Source organism: Dendroctonus ponderosae, unplaced genomic scaffold (assembly GCF_020466585.1).
Source record: "Dendroctonus ponderosae isolate FM_Combo_2020 unplaced genomic scaffold, Dpon_F_20191213v2 Dpon_F_20191213_1, whole genome shotgun sequence".
NCBI lineage: Eukaryota > Metazoa > Arthropoda > Insecta > Coleoptera > Curculionidae > Dendroctonus > Dendroctonus ponderosae.
The window spans coordinates 58,023,435-58,041,730 of record NW_026017110.1 but is presented as its reverse complement, the minus strand read 5'-3'; the positions used below and the strand labels follow the sequence as shown (position 1 = coordinate 58,041,730).

The 18,296-nt window shown below is 33.9% G+C and overlaps 1 protein-coding gene across 1 annotated transcript; it reads left to right on the top strand.

Moving 5' to 3' along the window:
* Positions 1 to 262: 262 nt before the first annotated feature.
* LOC109537953 (protein windpipe) lies at positions 263 to 17,488 on the top strand. The gene is made up of 2 exons (XM_019904949.2): positions 263 to 661; positions 13,657 to 17,488. The coding sequence occupies exon 2, from the start codon at positions 13,665 to 13,667 to the stop codon at positions 15,357 to 15,359; it is 1,695 nt and encodes a 564-aa protein (XP_019760508.1). The 5' UTR covers positions 263 to 661; positions 13,657 to 13,664; the 3' UTR covers positions 15,360 to 17,488.
* The last annotated feature ends 808 nt before the right edge of the window (positions 17,489 to 18,296 follow it).

Here is an 18,296-nt window from a genome sequence, read left to right as displayed (position 1 = left end):
CCGAAAAGCTGAAGTTTGCATCAAGCATCAACCGGAGAAATAATATTGAAGACTAGTCTTACTGAAGGAATGAGACTAATCCCTTCTCAAGTGTTAGCAAGGGTTACTAAATAATGAGAAAATCGCTTTGCTCCTGCTGTGCTACTAGCAGCGTGAGGTTCCCGGTCTTCAGCCCTTGAAGCTCAGGGCTAAAGCGATGTCAGTTACATTAAACTGGTTGGTCTCCCACCCTGTTTCAAGCTCGATGGCAATATATACGATTACGTAATGTAGTTTCGTCTACTTTCATTCCACCCAGCTTATCATCCATTCGATACAACTCGGTCGAGTGATACGTGCGCGTCTCCGGTTCGAGTAAAACGCGCGCCCGTGTGACTTGCTGATTTTCGATCGCGGAAAAACGCACTAAGAAATAATTAAAGAAAAAAAAACAGTTATTCTGTTTCGAAAAATTGAAATTTTGCCTGTTGACACCATTCTTCAAATTGGCACAATTGAGGAAACCATGAGTTGAGGAAATTTGCGAGTAAAAGTGGTCTGCAATTGGTCTAGTGTCGCGATCGTACTGTCAGCAATTCATCAAAGTGATCTTGTGTCTCAGCGCGGTGTTTAGGAAGTGAATATTTTCCACTTGTTGCTGATTTTGGCCTATACAAGTCTGGTAAGTTTAGTCGTGATTGGGCGATTTGGCCTAATTTTTCTATCCTACATATTTGCGCCAATTGATTCTTCATATTTGAAATGGGTGCTCAAGCAATCCAGAGTCGTGACAATCTTCAAATGTAAGATCAAAATTTGCTATCTTCGTAAAGCAAATTACTAGTAAAGCAAGCACGCTATTCCCAAAAAAAACATAACAAAAAAAGGTGATATTTGCCTAAAATTGCGTCCAGTTAAAGGGAACATTTTGGAAAATAGTTTTTCACATTCAACTGTAGCAACATCTTCAAATCAAAATAGGAGCTGCTTAAAAAAAATTTAGATACATTTTATTTGGGCATTTTGCCCCCAATTTTGGGTGTTTGGACCTTGTTGTGACAACAACTTTTATTTCTCCATTTTTCCATTTTGCGTCAATTTAGGGCAAGGTGTCCCGTAAGCACGTGGCTCAAAAAAAGACGATCTGACACAAGTTTTAGTAAGTAAAAATGTCTGGCCCCTCTCATATTGATGGTCAAAGTTCTTCAATTTTTTTTTATATCGGGAGAATTATACCATGGATTTTAATGAAACTCGCTGTGAATTTGTTCCTATGTAAGATTCTTTGCGGGTGGATTTTTGAGTCTCTTGGTACAAAACCTACCAGAACTTTTAATTTGGTCTCTGGAATCAACTGTTTTTTTGAGTTTATGCACTAGTTCTATTTGGACATTTTTGCGCTGCTTGTAAAATCATAAAGCGATCGTAGTTTTGCAAAAAAAAAATAATTTCCTTGCTATTTAACAATTTCAGGCGTTAACTGCAAATGTCGTGGTAAGCGATAATCTTCTTTAATAAAAAAATCATTTGCAAGCTTTTTCATAATTTTTAACCCGACCGACAATATCAAAGTTTTAAGCCCGGTTGTCTTTTGGAAGCGTTTTYGTCCGAATTGCGTTCATCAGAAATTTYACGAAAAAAAAAGCGAGTTTTTAAGGAACAAATCCACAGCAAGTTTSATTAAAWTYCATCTGAGCGCTTTCCCGACATTATAAAAAAAATTATYTAAGTTTTGTTAAAGTAAAAAAATTAATGAATGTAAATTTGTCAGTTGGCAAGAGAACAGAAATATTTTTTTGCGCAAAAACTATGAATGTCGTTCCACAGACTGTAATTTTGAAGCAAAATAACCCAATAAAAAAAGTGTTGAAAGCTTTCATCATGATCAGGCGGGTTTAGCCTGAAAATATCACTCGCGAAACGTGCACTGTATGTTGCATCAGGCGAAATAAAGTGCAGATTTTGGGAGTGTTATTTTCAGACTAAACAGAAGAAAAAGGGCAAAAGTCCTTTTTCGTTCCTAAAATTCTGAGTTCCACACCACAGCTCTAATTGCAAATAAAGCAGAAGTTGGCAGATGCTGGAAAAAATCTTATCTAAATCCAACTTAATTAAAACACACTGTGCATGGTAAAACAAACGTATACTATTTACGTAAAATTATTAGTACCAGAGTTCACTGTGAATATGAAACTTTGGCCTGGTGGATTCGACGGAATGAACAATTATTTGTGGTAAACTAGGAAAACTATTAAAATTAATGTTGCAATACGCTATAAACTTGGTGATTAGTCTTAATATAAAGCACCTAAAATTATGGGGGTTTTGAAATAGGTAAACCCAGGCTGCCAATTACTTTTGAACTAGACTCTAAACTGTTATCAATGAAGAAAGGCATTAGAAACTTTATTAGGAAACGAGTATTAAATGTGTTTCATGCAGCATTTAACAATCCATAATATTTATGAATAAAACCAGCACATTTCAAACGCATTTTTTGCAATAAAGATCCAGTTCGGGTTTTTTATTTGATGGGCAAAGTCAAACGCTCGTTGTAAGTCTACAAAGCCTTCATTATATATTTATCATTATTGATATTCCTATCTTTTAAATGCGTTCATATATTGCAGTTGTGAATGATTATTCCCATAAACAAATTGGTTTGACTCAAATAGGGCAATCGTTATCAGCACGGAATATTTTCGATAATTAATTTCGGAGCTATTTTCTATGCCGGTTTTATGTATAGTAAATTGTAATTGTTGCAAGTTTCTTGCTTGCAATGAGTCATAAAATATAAATTTACCTCATCCTCATAGCTCTGTTGACTCATCCTGGCTGGAGTTTACAAAAAAAATCGAACCTATTCTCGAAATAGCAGAATTAGTCTATTTTTGGTAAATAACCGAGCCCAATGAATGGATTAAGGAACTTGATCGCTTGTTAAATATTTTTTGAACACAGTTCGTAATTAAAATTGAGACGTTGATCATTGTGCAAATATTTACGAAAAACGCCAAATAAGCCAATAAATAGAGCAAATCGCACTGAAACTCGTTAACTGCCTTTTAGGTGAATATTTAATGACTTTGTCATAAATGCCTGATAGAGGTTTATTGACGGTATTTATTAGCTTTTCATTCAGATTTTAGAAAGGCATAGAACTATAAATCTTGGTTTTTCTACCATAAATGCACCTGAGGAGATACATTTCTGGACTACATAGACAAGGAAGATGGACATTCTTAATGGCTAATTTACATTTACAACCCATATTCCTGTACATAATTGTGCAAAATACGTTTCTTGCACGGTTTCATTATTACGTAGACACCAGAGTCGTTAAGAAAATTTTCAATAACATACAGGTTTCTGGTAATTTTTCGCCAATCTTCTTGGAATTTACAACAGAATATCTGACGTAACGCAATGCTAACAATTCCCCGAACCACTTGACCCATTGCACAATTTGGCGAAAAATACCAAATTCCTCCAAGTGTTATAAAATATCGCCAACAACATGTAATAAAAACGTCGGTAATTCCAAGCAAAGTTCGCTAATGAAACAACCGAATGGTTTTCGAATTAAATTTCTTTATTTGCGACCAGATCAACGGGCAAAGGTCTCAATATGGCAAGGCCAGACGCCGAAAATGTATTTATTCAATTATTTAAATTATTTTCCAATGGGAAATTTAACCCATAACAGTATTAACTCGTCGAAAACAACTATGGGAGTTCAATTGAAAACAATCTTCAAGGGCCAGTGGTTAATAGAGACAATATATTGCCTAAGCTATTGTCTCATTCATATTGGAGCATCATTAATCCTAATCGATGTGTCCTACATTATAATTATTTAGTCGAATTTTTCAGCAAGGACACATTTAATCCTAAGTCTAACAGCAGGATTAGTTAAATTATTATTTATTTCTTGTAGTCGAAAAAAATTGTAATTAAATTAAATATTTACCAACAAGAACTATCGTAGTTGCAGCTTTTACATGTAGACCCTTTCTAAATAACTTTAATGGTAGAAAGCAGGTCTGAGCTTACAAGGTAAGAATACTGGTAATTCAAAGTTAATGTGCACTGAAGAACTAATTGGACGCATTACAATAAAGCGATTTTTATTACAATGCCATGGAATGCGTCATTAAGAAAGGATTTGCCTGCAATTTGTGCATATGAGCATCGCGGGGCAAATTTATAGGCAGCGATTTTTCTGATTAATGTTGCAACTTTTTCGTTAATAAATTAATTCCAGGCATGCAGTGGTTACTGAGATTTCGTCAAAAAAATTTACAATTGCGATTTCCTCGAACGATAACATCAAATAAAGAAACTACACATAATAAAAATTGCAATAAAACAAAATGATCGTGAACTAAAAGCACACAATCACTTTCATTCTCTAGAGACCGAGGATCGTTGCAGTAATGTTTATGACATTGTTCTACTTTCTACAATTTAAGAGAGTTGGGCTATATTATTTGTTCTTGTCTGTCTCATAATACCTTAATTGCTGCAACAGATCCTTGACTGTTTGTAAGAATAATGTTATGCTAGGTAAGTTTTTCGCAGACAAATCTCAACTACTAAATAACAAACGATTAACCTTCAAGCTTGAAATGTGGTAATGAAAATGCATCTTATATAGACAACTGATTTGGTTTAAGGAAAACTACACTTGGCATTTCAAATCATTATGTGTTTAGCATTTATAATTTTTTAAATACAATGCTTGGTAATGAATGAAAGCTTGCTCAAACTTCTATGTGTCAACTGCAAAACATTCATGTAAATTCTTGTTAGTATTTGCATACATTGCAAAATATTATTTGAGAGGAGCAAGGCAGAACTGTAAATGCATGAGTCGGTAAGAGAAGACACCCGAGGGTTGTGCTGAAAATTTACCCGAAAGTTTTGCTGATATTCTAAGCTAAGAGCGTTTTGCTGAAATCATTTTCGACTATACGACCAATCATACAAACAACAACAAACTACAACATCATACATACAACTACAAACTAAGTTTCACCTAATTATACCCTAAAAACCTTTTTAATTTCAACTGATTTCCTGAGAGCAAAATACCATTAATTAACCTTTAGACTTGAAATGTCCTAACTACACGTGGCATTTCAAATCATAATATGTTTAGCATTTATATTTTTTAAGTACAAGGCATAAGCGTGGTATTCAATGAAAACCTGCTTAAACTCCTACTGAACAACTGCAAAATATTCATATAAACTCTTGGGAGTATTTGCATACCGCGCAAAACATTGTTTGGGAGAAACAAGGCAGAACTGTAAACGCTTGAGTTGGAAAAAGAAAACACGCGTGGGTGCCTTCTCCATCTAGTTTGCCTTCCCTTTCTGATACAGGAGGTCTTCGCGCTGCTCCGTTCCACTCATACCTTCTATACCAAAAAGGGGTTTACCAGGCTATCAGGCAAATCTAATGAAATTCAAGGAAGCTAAAGTCTATTTAATACCGTTAAAACCGAACAGACAAATAGTTTTAATTTCTACAAACCCTTTGAAAGAGTTTTTCCAGTTTCTCTGCCAAGGCACGACCGAAACTTTGTTCAACTGTTTCTTGCTATTTCATAGTTCTGCAAAGTTTCGGTCGTGCCTTGGTAGAGAAACTGGAAAGTTGACAGAAACACCGAATAAGGAACCAGAAGAGACATCTTTAGTGACCGGAAAAAATGATTGCAAAAAATGAAGAAACACAGTGTAATTTAGTGGGTTGGTTTAACACCCAACAATAAACAATTTACGAGTCAAAGACGAATCGAGGAACCAGTTTGAATTAAGAACATTTCCATTCTAAGTTTCAGTTTTCGTTCAAAAACATTCTCGCGTGCAAATAGAAGCAGGATCGATGCAAAAGCTTCTAGTACTATTTCATTGTTTCTAGAGCTTAAAATATCGTCAATTGGAACAAGTTTCTACTTTGCTCCATTTGCACCATTTAATTACACCCTAGAAACGTTTTTATTTAGGAACTGATTTGCTTTGAGAAAAAGACTATTATCTGATCAAAGTCGCGATGGTCAATTTATGTTTTGCTGTCGTCGTTCAATCAGGGCAAAACGTCCTGCAAGTTGGCTAATTTACTCGGCAATAAGAAATAAGGAAGCAGTGATGCGCACTTAATTTAAAACTTTTTGTATCTGCTGTATTCTGAAATATTAGTCCAATCTCTCACTTATCAGAAGTTTTGCAATAACGAACTGAAATGGCTTGATATTTAGGAGCACTTTATTATTAGTGGGTCGAAATAGCAAAGGTTAATCTCCATAATATGTGACATTCACCCTATAAAATACAAAAATTCACAACGGAGATAAGATTAGAAGATGGACAATAACGCGGTATTAATAACATTAATCAATGCATACTTGATTTGGCACGTCAACCTAACTTTGATGAATCCAGCTTGATTCCGATACCTCGAGAATGAGTGCAATCTATTCCTACAATTTCGCATGGTTGCTGTGATTTTTTTCTTAAAGAAATGAACTTCCTCGACGCCGCAATTGGCAATCTATTACCGCAGCAAATGATATTTTGTCTGGTCTGAACGATCAGCACCACTGACCTTATGATTAACTAGAACCAACAAGGTCTCGGTCTGTCGTACTGTAAAAGTGAAGGTGGATAGATATTTGCTTCTTTTCGGTTCCTTTACGCTCAATGATTAAATTTTCTCAAGTTTATTTCGGTTCGTTCTGTACCGTTACATCAAGATACCGACTTCCCATTGTCGTTTTTTCTGTCCTTATTCGGACGTAGCATTGCCAATTCCGAGTACTTGTAGTCTTCACTGATACCAGTTGCACAGGTCCGTGTTCAAACCACATTACTATACTGAATCAACCAAACGTTTCATCATTTACCTTAAAAAAGGAAGATTTTCCTTATAAAAATAGCATCTTGTTCACGTTCAGTTAGCTTCTCGCCTAGACCAGATGTCTTAGACCGTCTAGTTTCCTTGGTGAATTTTGTCCTTTAGAACCTACCAGGAATTAGTCCACTAAGGGGGATTCCCATTTGGAAATTCCTCTGAAGGTAGATTGGCAAGGGAATTATCGAAGGTTAATAAATAGCCAACAAACTGTGACCACATTGCGCAAAAAGGCGAAGAAAAACGTAAATTTATCGCCAATAGTCTTCAAGTCGCTTCTTGTGTGTAAAAATTCATTATCGGCATCGAGACTTCACCTGATTTGCTTTCATCTTCACTTATGGATACTGATTTTCTACTGATGAAAAATGCCTGCACGTTACGTTCAAAGACCCATAAAATGCGTTCTAATTTTCTGCTGTTTCTGATCATCAGGATGATTTAGGCAGAAGCTATATTGATTGGTTTGTGTTCAGTCATTTTTAACATTGTCTCCCTTTTCTTCTAAGCACGCCATTGGTTCCGGTATTGTTCATTTAGCTCATCAATTGGGGAAAAACATTCTAGAAACTCCCCTTTGAAATGAAATGATCGATGTGAGAATGCTTTAAAATTTCATATAACATGGCATGGACTGTGAAGCTTTGTTCACAATTCTTACTAGAATTATATGGCCACTTATACAGATTATAAAATAAACATTAAGACGCTTTTTTTCAGCTAAGATCAGCGCAATTTAACTATGAAATAGGCTACAGGAGAACTGACTTTTTTGTCATTGAGACCAACTTTAGTCATAAAGTACACAGATTGACTTATTTTGAAAATTATTTTGTTATTAAACAGATTTTTCCGAAGAAGCATCAAAATTGGCCCTTATTTGGAAGGAATCAAATGTTAAATATGGCAGCAAATTTTCCAGTCAAAACAACAGTTTTCATTTTTTAAATAAAAACTGTGCATTTGAGCACAAAAACCCACAGGACCTTGTATGACCAAGTACCAAATACATGCAATATTGCCATAAATTTCTCAGACAAAACAACGGTTTTCATTTTTTTATTCAAAAACTGTGCATTTCAGCTCAAAAGTAATCGAGCTTTTTTGTTTCCAACTGAATGTGAAATTGAAAAGTAACTTCTTTTTCTATGAAAGCCGTTGGTGTGCAGGTTTTTTAAATCTGGAAAATATAAATGTAAATATTGCGATAATTTTCTAGGAGAAGAGAGCGGGTTTTTTTTGTTAATGAAAAACTGTGCGTTTTTACGAAAAAACAGAAAAAACTTTTTTCTTCCCAATTTAATGTATCAAGAAATTATTTTTATTCGCAAAAAACCATTCGCGTGCACTGATTTTTTCTGGAAAGTATCAAAGCTAAATATTGTGATAATTTTCTCAGGCAATACATAAAAAATATAAAAAACAGGCAAAATATAAAATGTACAAAAATGTCAGTAATCTTCCCTGTGACAAACGGTTTGTATGTTTTAAATCAAACACTGTGTATTTCAACACAATAAATCAAGAGCTTTCTGTTTCCAACTGAATCTAGACTTAAAAAAACAATTTTTATTTACGAAGGAACTATTGGAATGCACTGATTTTTTCTCTTAAAAGTATCAACTGTTAAATATTCGCTTCCTATTTTTTAAAATAAAAAACAGTGTTTTTTAGCAAAAAATCCATAAGCACCTTTGTGTCCCAACTGTATGTAGGTTGAAAAAATTTTTTTGCAGGAAAACCATTTGTGGAGTGTAAGTACTGTTTTTTATCTCTTTAAAAATTCTAAAAAAGGTTTTTGTTCTCAAATGTAGAACTAAAAAACTCAAATTCTAAATATTGCGGTAATTTTATCAATTTATTCAAAAACTGTTCATTTCCGCAAAAAAACCTAAGAAAGCCTTCTGGTATACCAACTGTATGAATATTGATAAATTATTTTATTTGCAACAAAACCAGAGGCGGGCACTATTTTTGCCCTATTTTTTACATCTTGAACGTATCAAAATGAAATGGAAAATATTGTGGTAATTGTCTCGGTCTTCGGTTGCAACATAAACATCTTTTTCCATGTTAAACAACGCATTCTCCTCCTGGAATAGGGCAAGATGTAAAAGCGGGCATAAATCTAAAAATCCTGTAAAATATACCATATTTTCTCAGACTTGAGAAAGGAAGAATTGTTAGATCACAACAGTTAAGGCTCAATATCATGTCTGCTAAGACCATCACAACTTAACTAAAAACAGTCAAATCAAAATTGATTCTTTAGTCAGTAAAATCATCTTTTGCGGCGAAATTCACGTTGGAGTATTTTCGAAGTAAAGTTTTCTTAAAATGGACTTAAGCAACAAAGCAATTAATTCTTGCATAAACATTTACTGATTTCAGGTAAATATTTTATATGAAATACATTTTCAGTCATATAAATGTTGCAATTTAATATTGAAGCCCGCTTTGGGTTGAACTAATGTAATCAACAAGGTAACATTTTGAAACTATTATGCTCAATGCAATGCTCAAATCGCTTATGACCTCTCATAAGCATTACCAGTGGAATTATTGGATTCCAAATTTAAAGTAGCAATAAAATACAGGCAAATCGCATGAGCGCTTGAAGTTATCCGCATTCCAGGCTCATTTTAAGTAAGTTATGAATAAGTGGTTTTGTTTTATTTAACTCCTCATAGGTGGATCGTAAATTTCGCAAACCTGAAATTACCAGGCACCTAATAGTTATTTTGCCAGCAGGTGCCGGAATTTTGAATTATGAACATCCTTTCTATCGTCGTTTTTAATAATACGTGTATTTAAACTTGTCATACCCACGTTAAAATCAAGCAATTAGTACATTTCTTCTGGCTTTGTCCCGCACTTGAGTTAATTCCAGCAATGTAGAACACCTGATTTAGCCCAACTTAAATCACTATTACCTATGAAGGAGTGGCAACCAACTTATCCTATTGCATTAATTTCAACATTTTCTCAAATATTAAAAATGATGTATAGGTAATAAAGTAAATTGCTTTCCATTGAACATTATCATTTAATAATGATAGCGATAAATAGATCATGCTTTCGGTGATGTAAATTGAGGTGTCAATGTTTGGTACGATAATGCTTAGAATACCCAAAAGGGAACGATAAGAACGGCAAAGTTGTATGTATAAGTGATAATTAATCTCTACTGCATTAATCATAGAGTGTTTATACTACTTACAAAGTGAATTGATCATGTTTGGGGATATTGATAATTACCGGAAGGGATTGCTTCAATCTAAAGCTGACCACATGATCAGACTAACATGAGCTACATAACGAATTATTATCTGGAATATGTGAAAGTAGATAAAACTATCATTTCAATTGAATCAAATCGATATAGATCTGGTAGAAATCAAGAAAATTATTATGCGCTGGGCGTCCGGGAGGTTGAATGACGATGTTTATGATGTACAAATTTTTGTCACATTTATCAGGCGAACGCCGAAAACGGTTGAATATTCTACCAACCGAAACGTTGTGATTAAAATATCATTAAAAGTCAATGGAAGTCTGAATCAACCTTTCAACAGAATGGGCATATCGAAAACCGTAATTTGTTCGTTACTTCGTAGAAAAGTTGGGGAATTGCAAAACTAACAACATGAAGCTTTAAAACTTTTGGTTAAAATTTGGGCAAACAATTGAAAAGACCCGAAATTTACGAATTTATATTTTATAATACTTTCGAGTTAATAACAAATCTCCAGCAAAACCGACTGCACGTACCACAGCAGCTTTAAGTCAGCGAGAGAAATACATTAACGCCGTTTTGGCTCCAAGCACCATCAACTTCAACAAACGTTCAATCAACACCAGAAAAAAAATAATATAGAAATTCGAAAATTTTTCCAAATAAATCAGAAAAGAAAATTTGTATGAAGGATCTGAAAACGCCAGTTTATTAGTTTTTTAATTGCCCAACTTTTTTCCCATTTTGCACAGGACTGCCATTGCCAGCGTTTCGGTTGGTACTATTTCCAACTATTTCCAGACGAATTGTGAACTCTTTTGTTAAAATTGAAAATTATTCACTGTTGAATAATCAGGATACCGCTATTTATATATCAAACAATGGATTTACGCTTCAAACTTGGACCTTTACCTCAAAATCAGTATTTTATTTCTGATAAGCTGTGCACTTGACTTTAGTTTGTTTAAAGTATTTTTGGACCCAACAATACGAACGGCAGTTCACTGATACGCGGACTTGTAATGATTTCAATGATTCATCGATTTAAAAAAAATCTCATTGTATATGTAGATACAATGTAAGACTTCAGATGCTCAAATCCAAATACATTTATGTGATGAACAATAGCAAATCATGTTCAGTTTTATTATATTAAATCGCTACAGCTCGCTCGGTATCTAACAGTACATAAAAAGGATCAACTTTATTGTTGTTAATAATAGGTAGTCGGATGTCTGGTAGCCTAGAGCAAGGTTATTTCAAATAATCATTGCAGGGGAAAAAATGGCACAAATTTATTAACAATAATTGGAAAATTAATTACGCTCTGCCTGTCTTGATTGTAATAACCAACAAATTGAAAGCATTTTATTTTAATTATCCGTTAATTTTTAGAACTGCAAACTCGATTGCTTTTCTACAAAATCATGACAATTATTATTTATTGTTATCAAAGTGTCTTTGTAGGAATTTCCCAAAACTGCAAAATGATATGATTTTTCCAACTTTAGCGCGGAACGCAAAATTCAATCAATCGATTATGTTTTTATTGCCTCATAACTAAAAACGATTAAACAAAGTAATTGACGACAATAACATATAACAAAAATATGTTCTATAAAATAAATGGTTTTCCTGAAGAAATTGACGGAATCAATTAATTTTGAGCACAACGTTTTAAGCTATTTTTAGCAATTAATTACAAAGGGTAATTAATTGAATCAGAAAATTTCTTTATGATGACCATTTATTTTACTGTTGATTCGGTGTTATTTTTATTTGACAAAATATCACTTAATAGTTTTAGTTTTTTCCAACTCAAGCCCTACTAAGGTTTAAGACAACGTGTTGTTGCGAAAATAAACCAAGCAAATTTATAAATAACCGCGATATTTCAGTTAGCTTTGGAACTTGAAAAAAATAACGGAAAATTGTCAACTTATAATTAAGTAGTTCACTTGTTAATTGAGTGAAAACATTAATTTGAATTTAAATAAATTATTATTTGCAGGGGAATTAACTAGAAAAAAATACATCAGCGATGGTTTCCATAGATAGCAATTATTATCGTAGACAACGAGCAAGATTTTTGTACTTATTGTATTTTAATGTCTACCATCCGCAGACAAGTAGAAGATTCTTACTGAGTGCAAATCTAACAGAGGCGTGTGAAGACCTTAGATTATAATGCCTTTTCAATGTGTCTATTATATTCTACAGGCTAATTTAGTGTCATTATGTACTGAAAAATTCCAGCTTGTTTGGAAGTTTCTTAATATAATAGAATCCTAATTACAGTAATATTTTAACTGTTTGTACAATGCAGGAAAGCCTGATATATTGCAAATCAAATATAAATGTGCAATTCGCATCAATTCATCCACTACTTTCTCAATTTACTCAACACTGAACGCAAAATAATTGCTATTATAAATTACTTTGCTGGCATGAAAGCACATATTTGTGGACTGAGAAGATAATAAAAGTAATAACTAAGTACAAATATTGAAAGTGACGTAACATCTCGTGGAACAATTCTGGCATTCAAAGACTTAATTACACAATCGAGTCAACTAGGTGACGCGGAATATTTACGAACAAATTTTGCAAGTATAACTCTGTGTGCCTGTTTCACAACTGGTTAAATATTTTAATTTAAAAAAAAAATACTGTTTTTTGTATGACTTTCATTGCCTTTAACGCTTGGATTGGTAGTATCTTCAACCGTTTCCAGGCTTGGATTCAAGACAATTCGAATAAACGATTGAACTCCCTGGACGTCCAGGGTAGGCTTTCGGACGAAATACATCTGAGGAAGTAAGTCACTCGTCAGACATGACGCTGCTTTTTTCGAAGTTTTTCAAGAACCATTTGAGCCCCATAATACATTTTGGCATCTTTAAAGAATTGAAAATTCGATTCAGTCATAACAACATGAGTGAGGAAATTCGAGTAGTTTTGACCCAGAAAGCGAAATTTGAATATCAGACACTTAGGTGCAAGTCTATGCCAAATTTTCATGTTTTCCGACCCGTTTTCGCGCATTTCTCGGAAGCAAAAACGCTGATCGTTCCAGAGAGAAGTAAATGGCATTTTTAGAAAGTGAACCATCGAAAAGGAAATGTTGGCAGTTTTCTCAAAAAGTGTTGATTTCAAGTTCTAGATTTGCGTGTTTTGTTTTTAGTTGAAAAATCGACTCAAACATTACGCTGCTTTTTTCGAAGTTTCTCAAGAACCATTTGAGCCTCATAATTCGTCTTGGCATCGTTGGAGAATTTAAAATTCGATTCAGTCATAACAGAATGAGTGAGGAAATTCGAACAGTTTTGACCCAGAAAGCGAAATTTGAAAATCAGACACTTATGTGCAAGATTATGCCAAAATTTCATGTTTTTCGTCCCATGTTTGCTCACTTCTCGGAAACAAAAGTAGACCCATTAGGACCACAGCCATTTTCGTTAAAACCTTATAAATTTATATATGATACATAAATAATTTTACTAAATAAATTTTCGTTGTTTCAGAGTCCATAATGTGGAAGCTAACTGTGATACTATTGTCACTCGCTGGACCAATTCTCGGAGCTTCAATATTCCATTGTCCTGAAGGGACTACCTGTCCAGAAAAAGGATCAGTCATATCACCATCTTTCCAGTTTCTGGACAAGCTGGGACCAAAGCAGTTCCAAACCATTTTCAAATTGTCCATAGTCAACGCATCACTTAGTAAAATACCCGCTGAACTGAAATATGTGAAGAATTTGGAGTACTTGGACTTATCAGGGAATAGTATCCAACTCCAACATATACCCTCGCTGGTGAATTTAAAGACTCTCAAACTAGCTAGAAATAATATCAAAGACATTATACTGTCCTTACTGCCTAAACATATTGAAGATCTTGACCTATCAAATAATCTTCTTTCGCAAATACCGCGAGACTGGAAAGCGTTGAAGGAGTTGAAAACCATTCATTTGCAAAATAATCCCCTTGATTGCAATTGTTACAATGAGAATATTTTGTATAACTGGAAATTCATTAAAGGGGGCGTGCATATGCCGGAACCTGTTATTTGTGCAGCGCCCAAACATGCTGCCGGGAAGAATATTAATATAATTAATTGCTCGATAGAAGATGATATGATTAATGATCAAGAGGAAGGATCTGGAAGTCATAAAGATTTCATTGAAAATGAACCGACAACGAAAGTACCGTATCTCCATGAAGAGGATGAAGTTAAGGTTGAGGAGAATGAAATCATTGATGACCCAAATTATCTGCCGGTTGAAGACGAGCTTATAAGCGTTGTTAATGCATCCGCAGTAGAAGAGCATGATGAAGGGAGTGGTGACGAAGGTAGTGGATTCCTTCCATTATGGGACTCTGATCCCGTCAATGCGTGCGTCTTTAATTGCTCCACTCCAGTGCCGATAGGCGTTGATGATGACCAAGATGATACTCGAACCGGACCGGCCGATCCAATAAAGGTAATTGCTGAAGATTTGTATGATTCTATATTTGAAGATCTAAATCCCTCAACTTCCACAACTGCTGAGTCGACTACAGCAATATCTAGCTCAACTCCACCTTCCTCCTCAAGCGAAGTAACCGAAGAAATAATAAAAAAAGAATCAGATCCTGCAGTTTACAAAGAATTCGTCAACAATGACGTGGACATCCTATCGAATGATACACGTACTGGAGAAATGGAAAAAGCCACTGCGTTAAACCAAAACAACTATGCTGTATATGTTGTTGTTGTATGTGGGCTCTTGCTGGCAATTATTTTCTCCATATGTTTAGTAAAGAAACGACAGACGAAAAGACTGAATAAAAAGCGTCGTGAGCTTCCATCTGGATTCGGGGAGGAAATGAAACCATTAGAAAAACCCTCAATCAAACCAATCAATGAGAAAAATGGCAAGCCAGTAAACCACACAGCTGAACAGATTCCATTAGTCAATGGACAAAACGGCAAAGCTCGGGACGAACCTGTTTTAACGTCGTACATACCTTTGGAACACCCAGAAAGCACCATAGATCTTAACCATGATACGGACTCGGATGAACCAACCATACGCCCGAAAAATCTACTATTAACCCCAATGACTGAAAGAGTAACTATAAGGGCTTCAGAAATTCCGGAATCAATTCCCAAAACCCCAGTGTTTATCCATCGTCAAAAAAACAGTGAAGGCGAAATAATCACTACCGTAGTCCCTCCATGAACGACACACAGTGTTCCCTCAGTATTGCTAGACCGGAACTTGAATGTGATAAATTTTTAATTAACTTATTTTTATGTGTTGTTCCTATGGCTGTAAATAATAGACGAGTGTTGATATCAGCTGATGAATATCAATCAACTCGATTTCCTTATCTCCTTCATTCATTAGGAATATATTTTTGGGTTGTTTTCATTTGGAAAAATGTACAGTGCACATTTGTTAAGTCCACCATTAGGCAAGTCGGCCGATTCTACAAAGAGTTCTTGGGTAATAATGTAAATAATATTTAGAGGAAAGTAGAGTGATTAGTTTCAACGTCCTTTTTTGCTTCATTGCAGTTTTTTGTATGTATTTAAATAAATCAGTTGAATGTTTCTTATGGGAAGCACCAATTCAATTAAAAAAATGTATCTACAGGGTGGCCACAGCTGTTTGGTTGAGCAGCAATAGATTTCGTTGATTTGTTATATGTTTATACATTCAATAAATTTGCACCACATCTAGCTAGGCGTAGTTACAGCTTGATTTAAACTATATTTTCTTTTATCCCGACCTTCGTTTGCGACGACTCAAACGTTTGCAAAATATTGCTAAAATATACGGTTTTTTCCTGATCTTATGTATGTTTCAAATTAATTGTTTATGTACTTAAATGTACTGACTGTTACAATAGTTAGCCCACAATTAATTTTCCCTCTTTCTAACATTTAATTGATTTTTTGTTAGTTTTTCTGTTGGTTCGAGCTCCAGGAAAATAACCAGCTTTTTAAAACTATTTTAGTTCGCAAGTTTTCTCATACTTTTAACTCTACAACATTTAATTGTTGTTGATTTTCAAGATGTTGGCTTCCAGCGCCAGGTTCCTATAAAATCACACTAAAAAAGAACGAAAATTGATCGAGCTCTCTGGTAAAGAACCTGTTTTAAAAACCATTTTAATTCGCAATTTTTGTCATACTTTTCACTCTACAACATTTAATTGGTTTTAATTTTCATAAAGTCACACTAAAACTAATCGAGTATCGTGTAAAAGAACCCGTTTTAAAGACCATTTTAATTCCTAAATTTTCTCATGCTTTTCTTTGGTTTTGATTTTCAATTTTCAAGCTGTTGGCTTCCAGCGCCAGTTGTCTATAAAATCACACAAAAAAACTAAAATTAATCGTGCATCTTCGCAAGTTTTCTCATACTTTTCACTCTACCACATTTAATTGGATTTAATTTTTTATTTTCAAGCTGTCGACTTCCAGCACCAGTTTTCTATAAAATCTCACTAAAACACTGAAATTAATCGAGCATTCTGTATAAGAACCTGTTTTAAAACCCATTTTAATTCGCAAGTTTTCTTATACTTTTAGCTTTACATTTAATTAGTTTTCATATTCAATTTTCGAGCTGTTGGCATCCAGGGCCAGCTTTCTATAAGATCACACAAAAAAACAACAAAAATTAATCGTGCACGGCATTTCAATCCGTAAGTTTTCTCATACATTAATTGAAGAACTGTTAACATTTGTTCCTGCTTGTAATAATGTATAGTATTGGTGATGTGAAAAAAATGGCAAATTACACATTGTTTTGCTTGTAAAACGGATATAAAATGAATTGCAAATGCTGATTTTTCCATTTTACCTTGTTATAGCATATTAAGAATTCGCCTAAGTTCGAGCAAATAGCCAATGTTTCTACTGATTTATTTAAATGGATGTAAAGCCATTGCACAAAAACGCTACTTAGAAGCAAAGTTTTATTAAAAGTGCTTGTAGGATTCAAAGTAGAAAACGAAGGCGCTTTTGTGCAAACATTGTATGATACGAAATATTAATAGAAGTAAAAGTTGTAAACAAAGTCATTAGGGTTTAGTGACGAATGGTGTATGTTTTATATACGATCATGTAAGCTATTCAGGTTTTTGTCTTAAGCCGCCAATGGAATTATGACTATATAGATAGAGTAACATAATATATTAGTGTCACGATGCTTTAACCAAACGATTAAAGTATCAGTTACTTGTAGTGGTTTGTAAGACTATTATTTATATTTAGCTATTTATGTTTATCTGCTGCCAAAGTAATGTATATATGAAGGAAAATGGTATAATTATTTTCAAATAGAATATTTTAAAGTAATACCTTTCTCTCGCGTTTTAATAAGCTTACTTTGAATTGGTTTGTGTCATTTTCATTTTTCCGTCTTCACCCGGAAGATAATCATGCATTCCATTTTTTAATAAAAAACAAGAAGTGAAATCTATTGCTGGCTGGTACTAATAGAAACATGTAAAATACGAAACATTTTATGTAAATTTAGAAATATACATATATATAAGGCGCTCTACTTTAGCAAGTTGCACAATTCATTTTAATTGTTGACATTGTCTTGAATTTGTAATCGCTACCTAAAGCTCATTGCGTTGTATGTAATATACTAGCTTATATATTTTTAATGAACACATCTGTTACATCTGATCAAATATTTATTCTAAGTTGTTTTGTAAGAAAATTTTTAAATAAATATGGAATTTTATTACATTGCGTTTTTTGTCTGTAAAACCCCATCTTTAAGCATTAGAACGAAAAAATGAGAAAAGGCATATTAATTAAGAAGGCAACAAACAGTTATTGCATGGATACCTGTGCCCTCATTAAAAATACATTTTGTTACAAGGCCATGCGTTTATTAGAATCAGGAACAACTTGCACCAAAATGTGAAAATTCTATTATAAGTGTTAATTTATGAAGCCTATTAGAAACAGAGTTACTTGTAATTTGGCTGCGCTTTTATTTCGAATTTTCAGCGCAAGCAAACACGAAATACTATAAAATCACTACAAATGAAAGAACGATTCCTTAACGTAGACTTTTAAGGCAAATGAAAGCGTCGTTTTATGCTTAATTTAACCCCAGTATCATTCCACATTGATTGAATAATTATCT

Bases quoted from the DNA above. Each gene is read 5' to 3' on its own strand.
- LOC109537953 (XM_019904949.2), top strand. From the start codon at position 13,665: ATGTGGAAGCTAACTGTGATACTATTGTCACTCGCTGGACCAATTCTC.